Raw genomic sequence first — 14,628 nt, forward strand, 5'->3', positions numbered from 1 at the left:
GGTTTCATTACACTGAATTTATAGTAAGATACATTTTTTGAGTAAATTTTAGTAGTGAATACTAGGCAAGGAATTTTTTTTATGCAAAGAAAACGAAGCTATCCAATTCCCAGCCTAGGTTTAAGTTCTTCATACATTATATATATACCGGGTTATTGATTTTGATAGAAAATTTATGGCATGTACTAGTTTTTCTATTACTATTCAAGTCAAACATTTTCTAATCGGAGTTTAATGTAAAATACATTAAATGAGATTTTTTATTATAAACTGGATTCCACTTTTTGAAACGCTTAGGATTGGCCTTGGCGTTGTCAATCCTACATGTACTACTCGGTCAGACATAATTTACCAGTTCTAATTAAGTGTTTTACTGTTACATGTATTCGCTGAGGCTTTTATAATTTTTATCTCCCTCCCCCCCCAAAATTAAAACATTATTTGGTAAAATATTGTGAGATTTGAAAATTCCAAAATATAGAAGTATTTTATTATAATCTACCTTTATCCACATTAATATTGACATTATGCAGGTGTTCCATACCACTTTAATTATTTATGTGTCACATGCCACTTTAAATGTTTTATGCATCAGAGCAGAATAGATATGAATGTATTTGAAAAGTTGAAATGCTTCTACATTTACCTAGAATAACAGTGTTTTATGTATAATTATCGCAATTGCGATATACTGCCCAAAAGCATTACTTGGCGTTTAATTCATTCTGTTTGAATATTGAATATGATGGTGACTTAAAACAGACGCAATTTTTTGAAATTTTAGTTTTTATTGAGAGATAAAACGGCATTGCCTGCAGTGCCTCACACAAAATAAATAGATATAAATTAAGCTCTTTCTACAATAAATAAAACATGTTAAAAACGCGTTTCCATGATTATATAAATAAGACATAAGCATACAGTCATAAACTGGAATTCGTACAAGACAATGGGACTGGGAAGAAACAATATAAATTTTCAAAGAGAATACTGATGTGGTTACATCTACATTTAAACATCTAATAGTTACTCTTGGTGACAACTGGGTGAACAATAACATCCTTATCGTTGTTGGTGAAACCATCAACCGAATCGAAAATGTGTGCATCGGTGTTACGAAGGTATCCATGGCGACTATACAAACTGTCGTCGTACCCGATTCTAGATCCGTACACACTAGCTCGTGGCTTCTTGGTTAAGATACCAGACAATCTGGATAATCCAGCTTGAGATTCATCATAGTCGTTACTACCGTCTCCAAAACTTATCTTGAGTTTTCTGGATCCATATCTAGACCTTCCGTATCTTGAGCCGCGTAGATATTTTGACAGTGTGGGTCTATACGACGCTGATGGACGTCTATCATAACGCTCTCTTGTGCCATAGTTTGAAGATACAAGAAAAGAAGGCAGATGATGCGGTTGTCGCAAACCATACGTATTAAAGCTACGGAAGTTTGAATGGATCTTTTTACCATAAAATGACCTTCTGTTTGAGTTTTCATACAAGTTGTTCTTCAAAGTCGGTAGTTTCATATTTAGTCTGGACATGCCCCCACTACCGTAAACAGAGCTGGAGGAAGATTTAGATATTTTGGATCCATACTTTGTCTTCCACCAGAGCTTCTTTAAGTGAACGAGTTTCTGAATGAGACTTTTAACTCTTCCAACTTTTCCGTATCCTGAATCAGTGTTGACCCTCTTTCCAGATACATAATCGATATGTTTCTTACTGTTAGATCCGTCAAAATCGAAAACAAACATGTTGCTGATCATTTCTACGGCCTTTTCTAAATCATTGTCATTACTGATTTCTTTTGTTAGGATATCGTCGTCTACGTTTTTGTTCTTCTCATTTGTTTTTTCATCACAGTTCGGGGTTTTCTTTTGTTCATTGTCCTCTTGATATTCATTTTTATTTTTTTCAATGCTTTCATGATTCTGCTCAGGATTTTCGTTACTTTTTGGATCCTCATAAAGGACTTCATGACTTTGCTTATTTTTGTTTTCTTTTGAGTTTCCATTGTTTGTTTGAATTTTCTCGATAATAAGTTTGTCATGTTCTTCTGATTTATAATCATTTCCGTTTTCACTGCTCTCTATAATTTTCTGTGTAGTTTCCTCTATAGATTCACTTCCATTGCCACTATCATCAGAGTCTACATTTGCACCAAACACAGATTTTTCATAGATTAGTTTACCATAATCATGGCTCTGCTCGTTTTCAGACTTGTCAACATCGCCACTTTCTTGCCCTCTTTCCTCATTTCCTGAGACTTTTTCGACGATGTATTGGAGTTTTGTTTCTTCATTCGTTTCGTCCGACGATGGAGTTGGTTCCTCTGGTATTTCTGCACTATAACTCTCCGTTGTCTCTGTACTACGGGTTTTAGGTTTCGCATTATTTGCCTGCTCACTGTCATCGACATCGCCACTTTCTTGCCATCTTTTCTCATTTCCAGACACCTTTTCGATGATGTATTGGAGTTTTGTTTCTTCCTTCTTTTCGTCTGACGACGGAGTTGGTTCCTCTGGTATTTTTGGATTTTCGTTCTTGGCCTGCTCACTGTCATAGGAAATGTTCTCTTCTGTCGCAAATGCTTTTGATTCTTGTCTGGATTCATCGCTGTTTTCCTTATCATCATTGTTTGATGCATATTCGTTCTCATACATTTTCTTGTTGCTTTCTATTTTACCTGTTTGCTCCTTTATATCTTCATTTTCTTCAGACACCTGCGTTTGTTCAGATTCCTCTGATGAGTTTACCTTTGTTGAAGTCATAACTTGTTCCGATTTTGAATTTTTATTCTGTGGCAAATATTCTTTATTAATTGAAATATTTTGTTCGGAAGACTCGTTTTCACTGCTTTTATCGAACAACTCTTCGGATTCCTCTGATGAGTTTACCTTTGTTGAAGTCATAACTTGATCCGATTCTGAATTTTTATCCTTTGGCAAATAATCTTTATTAATTGGAATATTTTGTTCGGATGACTCGTTTTCACTGCTTTTTGTTTTATCGAACAAATCTTGTTCAGTGCTTAATGATTCGCAATTTTCTTCGCATGAACTAGATTTGTCACTAGGTAAATTGTAATCATCTTCAGTTTCTTTGCTCAATAGACTGTCAGATTTGTCTTTGAGAATGCTATAATCTTCTGAAGAAGAATCAGATGATAGAGCATTTTCTTCTAATGAAATATGGTTTTTGAATTCTTTGCTAAAAGAATCCTTATCGCTCTTGTCTTCCGAAACACTCTTGCTTTTAAGAGAAGTAAGAGAAGAATCGACATCGAAATGCTTAACAATTTGATGAGAAATACTTCCTTCATCCATTGAATCGTCGACCAGTTCCTCTTGTGACATGCCACTTGAATCCATTTCGTTTATTTTGTTGTCTTGATCTAAGTCCACGCTATTATAATCGTGGTTGTTAGTCTCACTAGCGTCTTCCTTGGATTCCACAGACATGCTATTAGTATTTGTGAATTCAAAATCACTTTTTTTACTAGATGATTCAGTGTCGAAACTGTCATGTTCTGATGAAGAATAACCTTCGTCTTTGTTATATGGAATGCTTTCAACCGACAGATCTTCGAAATTATCCGTTGACTGACTCTCCGATGATTCCTCTTGTTTATCGTTTGAAGCATCTTCTTCGAATTTGTCATATTTAAACGTTTCAATCGATTCACTTATGTCTTTTTTCAATGCATTGGTCTGTTCTTCAGAGGAACTGCTAGCATCTTTGCTATTTGCAATTCTATTAAATAAACTGTTTGATTCAATTTTATACATTTCAAACGAATCGTCATTTTCACGAGACTGACTATCGGAAATCCTGTTACTTTTATTATTGTTCCCATTTTGTATCTTTTCTCCATTATAGGACTGATGGTGCACATTTGCATTAAATTGTTTGCTGTCTTCTGTCGAATCTGCGGAACCTGAATTCGACGAGTCACTATTCCGGCCACTTTCTTGAAATTGTTGCTTTTCTACAGTATTTGTCGAGCCACTATCCGTTTTATAAGTATCTTTGTGAACATTTGATTTTTCATTCGAATCGCTATCCAACGTCTTTCCGACTCCACTTATAACTGATTCAGTGTTCTCATTGTCAATAGCGATGATATTCTCTTCCTTCAATAAACTGTCGAACAGATTTTCGGTTGATTGGCTACTAGAAACAAATTTATGCTTGTACAAACTGTCACCCTCAATCCCTAATTCCTTTGAGCTACTTGCATCTTTTGAAGTATGAACGTCCCTATATGTTGTTGCATCTTTAACTATCTTGTTCAAATTCCAGTCTAGCTCTCCCAATAATTGTTTCATCTCGTACTCGTCGATCTGCATTGATGGTCTGCTCTCATCCGACGAATGGTGTCCATTTCTTTTCTCAACACCAATTAGATTTTCTAATGGAGAAGAATTGTCTTCCTGGGCAGCTGAATAACCTCCTTCCGATTCACTACTAGACACGCTCTCTTTGAACATGTCGTTTTTATCCTGGAGAGGAAACAGAGCGTTTCTGACATGTGATGCACTGTTTGTGATTTCCTTCGGTGTTTTGCTTTCATAGACGATTTCTGACACATGATTGATGCCTTTTTCTTGACTACTGTCATCGTTTGATTGACCAAATGCAGAAAGCTTCTCCTCACTGTCATCCTTTGATACACTGTTTCCTATACTAACGTGTAAAACACTTTTTCCAACATGTACATCTGGAGATCCGGAAGTAGTAAGTTCATTTAGCAAAGATAATTTATGTTGAATATTATGCTTTTTCTGCAGACCAAATTCGTAAGAATCCTCTTTGCTGCCATCTCCACCATCTCTTCCATATTCTTCTTCACTATCAAAACCAAATTTTCTTTCATCGCCAAGAGTGTCTTTTTTATTTATTTCGTATTTTGAATGGGAGAAGAATGGCTTTTCTAGAAGGTTATATAGTGTCGATTCTTCACTTGACCAAGAGTCTTTTGAATCGCTTGCATGTTGTTGAAGTGAATCGTATATGCTTTTGTCGTTAATTATGGTTTTCTCATATTCAGATCTCTTTTTGTTAGCGTCGTAACTAGATAACGGGAAAAGATTTTTCTCAATTTTAGGGGGCAATGTCGCTTCCATTTCTGATGAAAATTGTTTGTTATTTTCATTGTCTTTGACAACTTCTGCTGATTTTGTTTTTCTATTGTGTGACTGATACCTACGTATGACGTTACTTGATGCCATTTCCTCTGAACTTGAACTAGAGTCTGGATCATTATTGACAGTGTTGTACATCTGTGTAGTGACCTTGCTTTCATAATCCTCAACAACATGAAAATGATTATCCCTAGATTCTATTTTGGATTCCTTCAATTCTTGACTACTTGTGTTGTCACTATTGGGGCTATAATTCCCTTTTTTGTGAGACTTTGTTTTCTTCTGGACCATCGAGTGGATTTCGCCAGACCCATTGTGTGGTGCATAAGTGATATCATGTTTTAAAGTTGTCACATCTTCAACACTTTCTCCACTGTTATTACCATCCTTGTCCTCTGCTGCTGTTGACAGGTTTTCTGCTGTGGTAAAAGGGTTAGCAGTGAAAGAGGAGTCAGTTGCCCTAATTGTATAATCTTGTGTAGCATCCAACGGAGGCAGGGTTGTTGTAAGATGGAGCTCAACGTCCAAATTTAACTTTTCATTTTCATAGTCGAAGGCATGATCGTCATAGTCGTTAAAAAGGTTGTATATCATTTGCACTGCCTCCTCTACGTTAGTTTTATCTGATGTTAGAAAATTATCTTCATAGTAGTCTTTCACATTACTGGATGGATATGCGTTCATATTTAGGAGGTTTGAAGTCGTGTGATAATTATAATTATCAACAAATTTCTCTTCGCTACTGTTTGATAAATCATTTTCTACAATATGAGCATTCTTTGATTGTGTTGTATGGTCGTTAACGTAGCTGTTAGAAAGTCCAAATAATTCACTGTTTCCTTCTTTGTCCTTAGCATCAGGCTTAGACATTTTATCACCTAAAAAGGTTACAGAGGAAGGCAACTCTGAACTGTAATCCTTTAACGTAACTGGTTGTAGATTAAGTGTCTCTTTAAATGGGTCAACTTCAAAACTTGGACCTTGATATATAGTGAACGGTGTTGTTGGAGGTGGCAAAACTGTCGTTCCTGGAAAGAGTTGATCATTAATTCTTTCTTGTTTAAGTGGATAATCTTCCGAATATGGTGAGCGAGACACAAAACTATGTGTTGGAACATGAACTGGATGCGTCGATTGTTCGTGCGCTGGGTTGATTACATTATGAAAAACTGGTGTAACGTATTTGCTATTTGCCTCTTTTGAATCGAAATCAGAATCATAATGCTGGTTATGGTTTGCTGTATGAGTATAATGTCCTTGACTAGCAGACTGAAGGTTTGAATCTACACCAGGAAATACAGTCTTCAAGAGGCCTTTAACATCATTACTCACTTGGTCTTTTATAACTTGTAATTGCAGTTCCGTTTCCTGGTCGAAACTTTCTTGGTTCTTGTCAGATGGCAAAACATTTTCCGTACTTTTGTCCGTGTCCTTCTCTGTGCTTTCCTGGCTCCCTGAGCCATTCTCACTGCTATCGTCAAATTGGCGATGCTGCATGCTGAAAGCCTTTGCTATTCCATTTTGACCACTTTTTTCGTTACCACTAATGCTTACTTTCTTTAAGGCGTCAATAAAAATTGACTGTCTTTTTTCGATGGGCAAACGCTGAAGAAGGTGACCTAGTAAACGTATCTTTACTAGGGTATAGAGGTTCTTTTTGGCAATTTCCCGCGCTGACGAATAGATTGGTTCTTTTTTGCCATTTAGTTCTTGGTTTTCTTCACTATGATTTTTCACAGAATCGTTTATTTCCTTGTTTTGCACAATTTGTGTCACTTGTGATTCAGTCTCTGTTCCATTAGTGACGGTTGAATTTTCTGTTGTTCCATACGGTGTGTTGTTCTCGGTATACACATTACTTATTGTTGTCATGAACACCACTATAACGGTCACTGCCGTCTGAAAAAAAATTATAATCTTAAAAAAAATTATAAACTTGAAAACTTGAAAACTGATTCTGTATTTAGTTATCAATGACAAATATAACCAACAGTTTTACATACATTCATTTTTTCTTGTGTTAAATAAATATTAAATGTTCATTTATCTTCGTTTTGTTTTAATATGTCTTTTCAAAACTCGATCCCTTTATATATCTTTAATGACAATCAATGAGGCGTGAAATTTTATTAATTAAGATGAGTGAAAATAAACTGAATTTGCATATTATCATCTGACAGAAACAATTGCTGATTGACATCGAAGGTAAATTTGATAGACGGCAAATCGGACAGGTAATTAGATCAGATCGGACGAGGAACCTGGAATTTTCTAAATATCTCCCTGGTCCCGGCTCCATGATCTCAATGTAGCTATTGTGACGTCATCCTTGCGACGACAGAGCCGGTATCCGCGTGTTGACAGATTATCTCTTTGTTCATTTATAAACTGAAATTCTTCAAATGATGACCATTTTTCCATTCAAAATAAAATAACATTTTTCAAAATTGAAACATTTCTGACAATTAATTTTTTAGTAAATAGACATGATTGACTTCTTTATATTCTGGATAAAATAACTAAAGCATGTTTATATAAATAATGGTATCATTTATGTAAACCTAACAAGAATGAAATTAGTGTTGACTTTTTAAAATAAAAAGAAATATACGCTAGTATGTGTGTGACATGACAATATCACAAAGAACTCATAAAATTTTATAGTGGGTAAAAGCAGTTTTTACTATCAAATTTATTTCGTCACGAAATCATAAATGTTTGAAATGAGTTAAAAATGATTGTTGATTATTATGTATAAAATAAGAAAATTTGTCAAATTCAGTATCATATTGTAAAATTTACATATAAATTCAATATCCTTTTATTCCGTCTTTCCGAAATAAGACAATTTCTTTTCTGGGATTTCTTTAAAAAATTAAACTTTTAAACAGGTTGACAAACACTTTCTGATGTTTATCTACCTATGTACCCATCTGTCTATCTGTATATCTATCTATCTACATGTATCTATTTATGTATCATAATGGAATTAATAATTTGCTTTGGTATAGCTAACAAAATAAATTAATATAGAAATACTGATCCTATATGTTTATTAATCTTTTATTCCAAACCTATGCTTCTTATCCCAATTTCAAACTAAAGAGTCATTCAAATTGTCAATTACATTTAAATAAACAAGTGGTTTCTAAGTGATTTTCAAATTCCCCTGTAATGATTATTATCAAAAACACTGAAAATCGATAAAGCCTTTTATTCATTTGTCGTCGTGTTGGTTTTTTTTTATTTCATAAGATAAAATGTTAACTGAATTAAAATGTTACTTTAACAATAAAGGATTTTTCTCCTTCAATTGAGATCTTGGTTTGTTTAATTGTTGCTTTTATCTATTTCTCATAACTTTGATGCTAAACTCAGTAAAATTAAAAAATCATACATGAGTTCAACTGTTTCATTGAGATTTGCTTTGTTCCAATATAGAAAACAATGTGCTTCTCTAATTTATACAAATTTAAAAATTTTCCATTAAAAGATGAAAAATGACATTTTTATTTTTCTGTTGTTTTTCACTAGAACATTACATTTCAGAAAGAAATATTTGTTTTACCTTAATTAAAATATTATGTTGATAAAATGATATCATTATAATTGAGATACCATTAGAAGTTTGTTAATTGTATAAAAAACGAGTTAAATACAGTTGGCTAGAACTATAAAGTCATACCAGTATTCTTCATAAATCTATCTTGCCTGATTTCATTCTATTTTTGATCATCGTCGATATTTTTGGAGTGTGAAATGAAAGAAAAATTGGATTGTATATCAATAAATAGATTGAATTTAATATTCATTTCGGAATACTCTGTACTTTTATAAGTATTTAATAGACACGTGTCAATATCACTGATTCCTCCCACAAATAACCCGCCATTAATTCTTGGAAGCTACGAAACAAGACTTCCGAACAGAGTTAGAAACCACAAATATTGACATAAAAATCTCGTTTAACTTGGTTTGAATTGAGTTATGAATGGAATAATTGTCATAAATAACAATTGGATGAGAATATAGCGTAGAAGGTCAAATGCACTGAAGTGTTTCTGACATTCGGTATGCTTCAAAACACACGGTTTATTAGAACGTATTAATAAATAATAAACTTTGAAGCAGTAGAAATGATAGTTGTGTCTGTCACAAGTTCACCTTTAATTTCCTCTCATTCTAGCTGTACCATGTTTCACGTGTGCATAGGAATGCAATTGAATTGATGATAACTTATAGCTTTCATTCTTTGGATTGACAATTGCCTGAATAGTTTATCATCACTCATTTTTTAAGGTTCCAACAGTATAATCTCTGGTAAATCGTTTCAAGCAATATACATCTTGTGTGAATTTGTTATGAATGATGTTATAAGTAATATTTGGCAAAATAATATATAATTCTAAGTAATATTTGGCAATTATTCAAACTAAAAAAAATGCTCTATTAGATATGCATCAAACATACAAAATTTTCGTTACAGTGTTAGGTAATTGTATCCTATAATTATATCAGTTAGTTTGTTTTTGCATGTTTTCAATTGTATCTAAACCGCAAACAAATATACTATGTATAATTATAATATAACACGTGAACTAATTTAATTTGTCATAATTGGTTTTTTTTTCTAAAATACAATTAATTAAATATAGCATTATATACATGTATATCAAAATTATGAAATGTATTCAATTAAATTCAGTTCATTGGCATTGGCATCACCACGTTGGCATAGTCAAATGAAATCAAATATGATACAAATACTATCATGTTTAGTATCTTTATGGTTGAAAACAATTTCTTTAAGAGTGGTGGGTTGTCTCAGCCATGTTAGGGTACATCGCCCTTCTTTAGACAACACCCTCCGTGTACAGGAGATATAGATACTGGAAAATGTTAAGATATTGAAGATATATTGAGGATTGTTTTACGTTTTACTACATACTAAAGTAACATTTAAACTTTAGGAAATGTCTATCCAATTTGTTGACCACCCATTCACCTTAAACAGCCTCATGTTGGAAAGTATTGGGCAATTTGGACGTTCATGTTTTCACAAGAAATTTGCAGGAAATTTGAAATATCATATGAGATATCCAAAGTTTTTTTCGGGGTGAACGGAAAGAAGAAAACCCCATATCACTATATAATTTAATTCTGGTTGTAACGCTCTTTCTGATTGGCTAAAAAATTAGTTTATATCGTATAAAGAATGCTGCCTACGTCATAGTAAGACTAACGTCAAAAACGTATCAATACGCCTGGCGTTACGTTTGAATTTTGTACAAATTTACGTCATTTTAAAGGTCAAATGACCGTTTTTATCTAAAATGAAAAGTAAAAAAATTAAATTATAAGCAATGAATTCAATATTTATTAGTTTTATACGATATAAAATGGTTTGAAACAGTTTACGCTTTTTACGATTTATAAAGCGTAAACTGTCCCAAACCATTTTATATCGTATAAAACAAATGAATATTGAATTCATTCCTTAAATAGAAAGCAAAACTGTCAATAAAAGTTTGACCTACATCTATGTTATGTATGAAAAATTATTAAACATAGAAACCTGAAAAAATCTAATGCGACTTAATGACACCAAATCCATTGTTCAGTGCATTTTGAAGATTTTGAAATCAGGCGAAAAAAATTATCGATTTCCTGAAATCACGTCAAACGATCTAACAATGTGTCGACAGCCAGGCTTCAGATTTCCACATGTTTGATTTTTCAGTCAGTTTGACAAACACTGGTAATGATCTAACTGGACATACCATCATTTCATTCAGAACCAGACTTGATAACGTCAGTACTTGTTAGTGTCCGCTTTCTGTAAATTTTAGGGAGTATCGTGAAACAAAGGCTACATAAAGCAGGGATGATGATACTTATTGTTAATAGTTGAATTTGAATTGATTATGTGCGTCAAAATTTGTATGGTTGCAATATTATTTGTCAACGTCATATTTTCGTTTACGTAAAATTTTTTTAAACATAATCAGCGGCACATTTCAACAGTAAACACGTGTTCTTCCATACTGTTTCTCACAATTGTTTATTTGAAAAGTCCAATTTAGTCAAAATGCGCTGCCAAATTTTATTTTTCAGAAAAAAAAACATTTATGGCATACGAAAGCCCATTGTGCTGATTTTCATAGGTAAAAAAAATATTTTTTTCGCGAATAAACGGGAAACTTTCGCGATATAACGCGTTAGTTTCGCGATATAACGCGTTAGTTTCACGAATAAACACCTAACTTTCGCGAATAAACGCGAAACTTTCGCGAATGAACGCGTAACTTTCGCGAGTTAACGCGAAACATTCGCGAATAACGCGTTACTTTCGCGAATAAACGCGAAATTTTAGCGAGTATACGCGTAAATTTCGCTAATTAACGCGTAACTTTCGCGAATTAACGCAAAACATTCGCAAATTAACGCGAAACCATTATATAAATATTGTAATTTTATATACAAAACCCTTATGAAGAAAAACGATTGAAAACGAACACATTTTAAGTTTCATATCACAAAATACTTATTATTCATTATTATTATAACATGCGTGTTACGTTGATTTATGAAGACAACATTATCTTTTTTACATATAGATATTAATTAATCTGATAAAACTTTATAAATGTTTATATGTGTTCGAAGTAGATAATAAGTTTGAGCATCATATTACGATTTTCATTTGTTCGCCGACCCTGTGTTCGAACAGGCATTCATTGATTATCTTTTTCAAAAAAATTGATATAAATTCAACCGCCAATCTTATTAGTCCCCTACCAGTTTTCACCTTTTTTTCGAATGACATATTGGATAAATTAAGAGGCAAATTTTCGTCATCTAGATTTGAACAATAGCTTAAAAATTTCAATTCACAATTTGACTTATCTTTCTGATATTAAACTAGACGTTAATTTATTTCGCGGCGATATAACATATATTATAACGTTTTCAACAATGACATCCTTTAAATTCTAAAATGATATTTAATAAAACGTTTAATTTGAATTAAAATTGTTATAATTAAAATATGTTGCTGCCTCATTTTTAATGAAGCAGCGCCCATTATAATGTAAAAAGCGCGATGCATTATGTTAAGATTTGAAAGATTTCCTACGTTTGAATTTATATTAATTTGTATAAGGTTAAATCTAATTCATTTACATCTTTATATAATATTATTTTGTTTTATCTAAATTAATATATTTGTTTTCAGTAATTATTCTTCATAGGGGCTCTTCTATGAAATAAAAATATTTATATTTAAGTTTCGCGTTTATTCGCGAAAGTTTCGCGTTTATTTGCGAAAATAACGCGTTATATCGCAAACGTTTCGCGTTTTTTCGCGAAAGTAACGCGTTATATCGCGATAGTAACGCGTTATATCGCGATAGTTACGCGTTTATTTGCGAAAGTTACGAGTTTATTCGCGAAACTAACTCGTTTATTTGCGAAAGTTTCGCGTTTATTCGCGAAAGTTACGCGTTATATTGCGATAGTTACGCGTTTATTCGCGAAAATTTTTTTTTTAACCTTCGAAAATGAGCTCAAAGGGCTTTCGTAATGGGAAGACAATACAGTTTAATTGACGATATTTTCTAGAAATTGGAAAAGGAAAAAATTCGCATTGAGTCAATAATGATGATAAAAATTGATTGAAAACGAGATTATCATTAGTTCGTTAGTAACCAAGATTTTATGGTTAAACATTTCGACGAACCTATCTAAAGTTTGGTTATATAAGATCTCTAGAAAATTGTACGGCATTAGAGGAAATGCGTCACCAGAAGTGGTAATGATTGCGGTTTTTATTTTAGAATCATCAAATCATTTGTTGTGGTTTTCATTTTTACTACAATCGGAAGGATTGCGTTGCGCTCTTAATACTTGAACAGACTACTAATGATTGACGAAATGCACTTACTCTTTTATTATAGCGTACAATTTACATATTTGTATTAAAGCCCCATTCATCCACTTTTTACGACTTGTTTACGAAAGTGTCAACTTTCACTTTTTCAAAGTACTATATTCTATAATGAATGGTCTTGATTGTTCAATCGTTTGACCGAATATATATTTTACTTATCTGTACCGGTTCTTCGTTTAATAGAAAATTATAGATACTCAAGAGTATACGAATCATTAATTTCTCTCTTGTCTTTTTTAGGGGGTAGAGGTAAAGAAAAGCGTTGATTTCTTCTTCGTTTAGAATGATTTTATACTTTTTTTGGATGAACTTCATTTTCCAGGAGTCAACGAAAGAGAAAAAAAAACATTGCATTTTTGCCATGTTATCTTGTCATGTAAGTATATCCTTTCAACATTCCTCTACTTAGTCTTTATAAACGATCTCCTACAAGAACTACAAAACCAAAGACCCAAATACTGGAATTCACAGCATTAGATCTTCAAATCCAGCACTTGCAGATGATATTTCCTGTATAGCCTTATCACCACGAGGTCTTCAAACCCTTCTCAACACAGCTTACGACTTCTCTACTCGATGGCGATTCAAATTTAACGCAAGCAAATCTAATGTTCTATATTTCTCTCCAACAGACATCAACAACAGTTCTCTTTCCTGGAAACTTGGCCACGACACCATTAAAATTTCAAAATCATATAACCATCTTGGTACTCTTCTAGATGCTAAGCTTGATCCAACAGAAAGAACAGCAAAAGCATGCAGAAAAGGTCAACAAACGTATTTTGCTCTCAAAATAAGTGAACACCTCAATCCCGCAACTCTTTAAAAGCTTTACAAACGGATTGTTCTTCCTAGTGTTCTATACGGTAGTGAGCTATGGTGTGACCTTAAACAGAAGGACAACCGCGCTTTGGATGTACGTCAGCACTTCATATGTAAACACGCCATGAATCTTCCAAAACATACAAGATCAGATATGCGCGAGTCAATCTTTGGACTTTAACCAATAGCCTCCGAAATTGACAAACGTAAATTACAGTTCTTTGGCCGTCTCTGTTTAATGGACACAAAATGCCTCACGAAAAAGATCTTTCTTCATCGCCTTTTTTCATGCCTCGATTCTCCAAACTGCAAACACTACGGCTTTATTCCCGACGTAATTCACCTTCTGGATAAATATAATCTGTTAGAACATCTGAACTCGTATCTACAAAATGGATTGTTTCTAAATAAACTTGAATGGAAAAAGACTGTTAACTCAGCTGTGTTTTACCACTTTACACCTTCCAGATCAAACTGCATGCTCCGAGACGACTTAACTCAATTTAGACATATAACTGGAAACAGCAGACCAGACTGGATATGGAAAATTCCTAGCGATGTTCAGGAAGTTACCCTTTGTAAATTAATTGTTAAACTTTGGACTCTCCAAGACCATCCCCCGAACATCTGCAGTTTATGTCAAAAATTGTTCACAAATATTTTTGAACATGTTTCTACTTCTTGTGATGGAACCTATTTATTTAG

At 33.2% G+C, this 14,628-nt stretch overlaps 1 protein-coding gene across 1 annotated transcript; it reads right to left on the reverse strand.

Moving 5' to 3' along the window:
* Positions 1 to 1,019: 1,019 nt before the first annotated feature.
* On the reverse strand, positions 1,020 to 6,023 carry LOC105326908 (dentin sialophosphoprotein). The gene has a single exon (XM_066088300.1). It carries the CDS (start codon positions 6,021 to 6,023, stop codon positions 1,020 to 1,022), a length of 5,004 nt encoding a protein of 1,667 aa, XP_065944372.1.
* Between the last annotated feature and the right edge of the window lie 8,605 nt (positions 6,024 to 14,628).

Source organism: Magallana gigas, chromosome 6 (assembly GCF_963853765.1).
Source record: "Magallana gigas chromosome 6, xbMagGiga1.1, whole genome shotgun sequence".
In the NCBI taxonomy this organism is placed as follows: domain Eukaryota; kingdom Metazoa; phylum Mollusca; class Bivalvia; order Ostreida; family Ostreidae; genus Magallana; species Magallana gigas.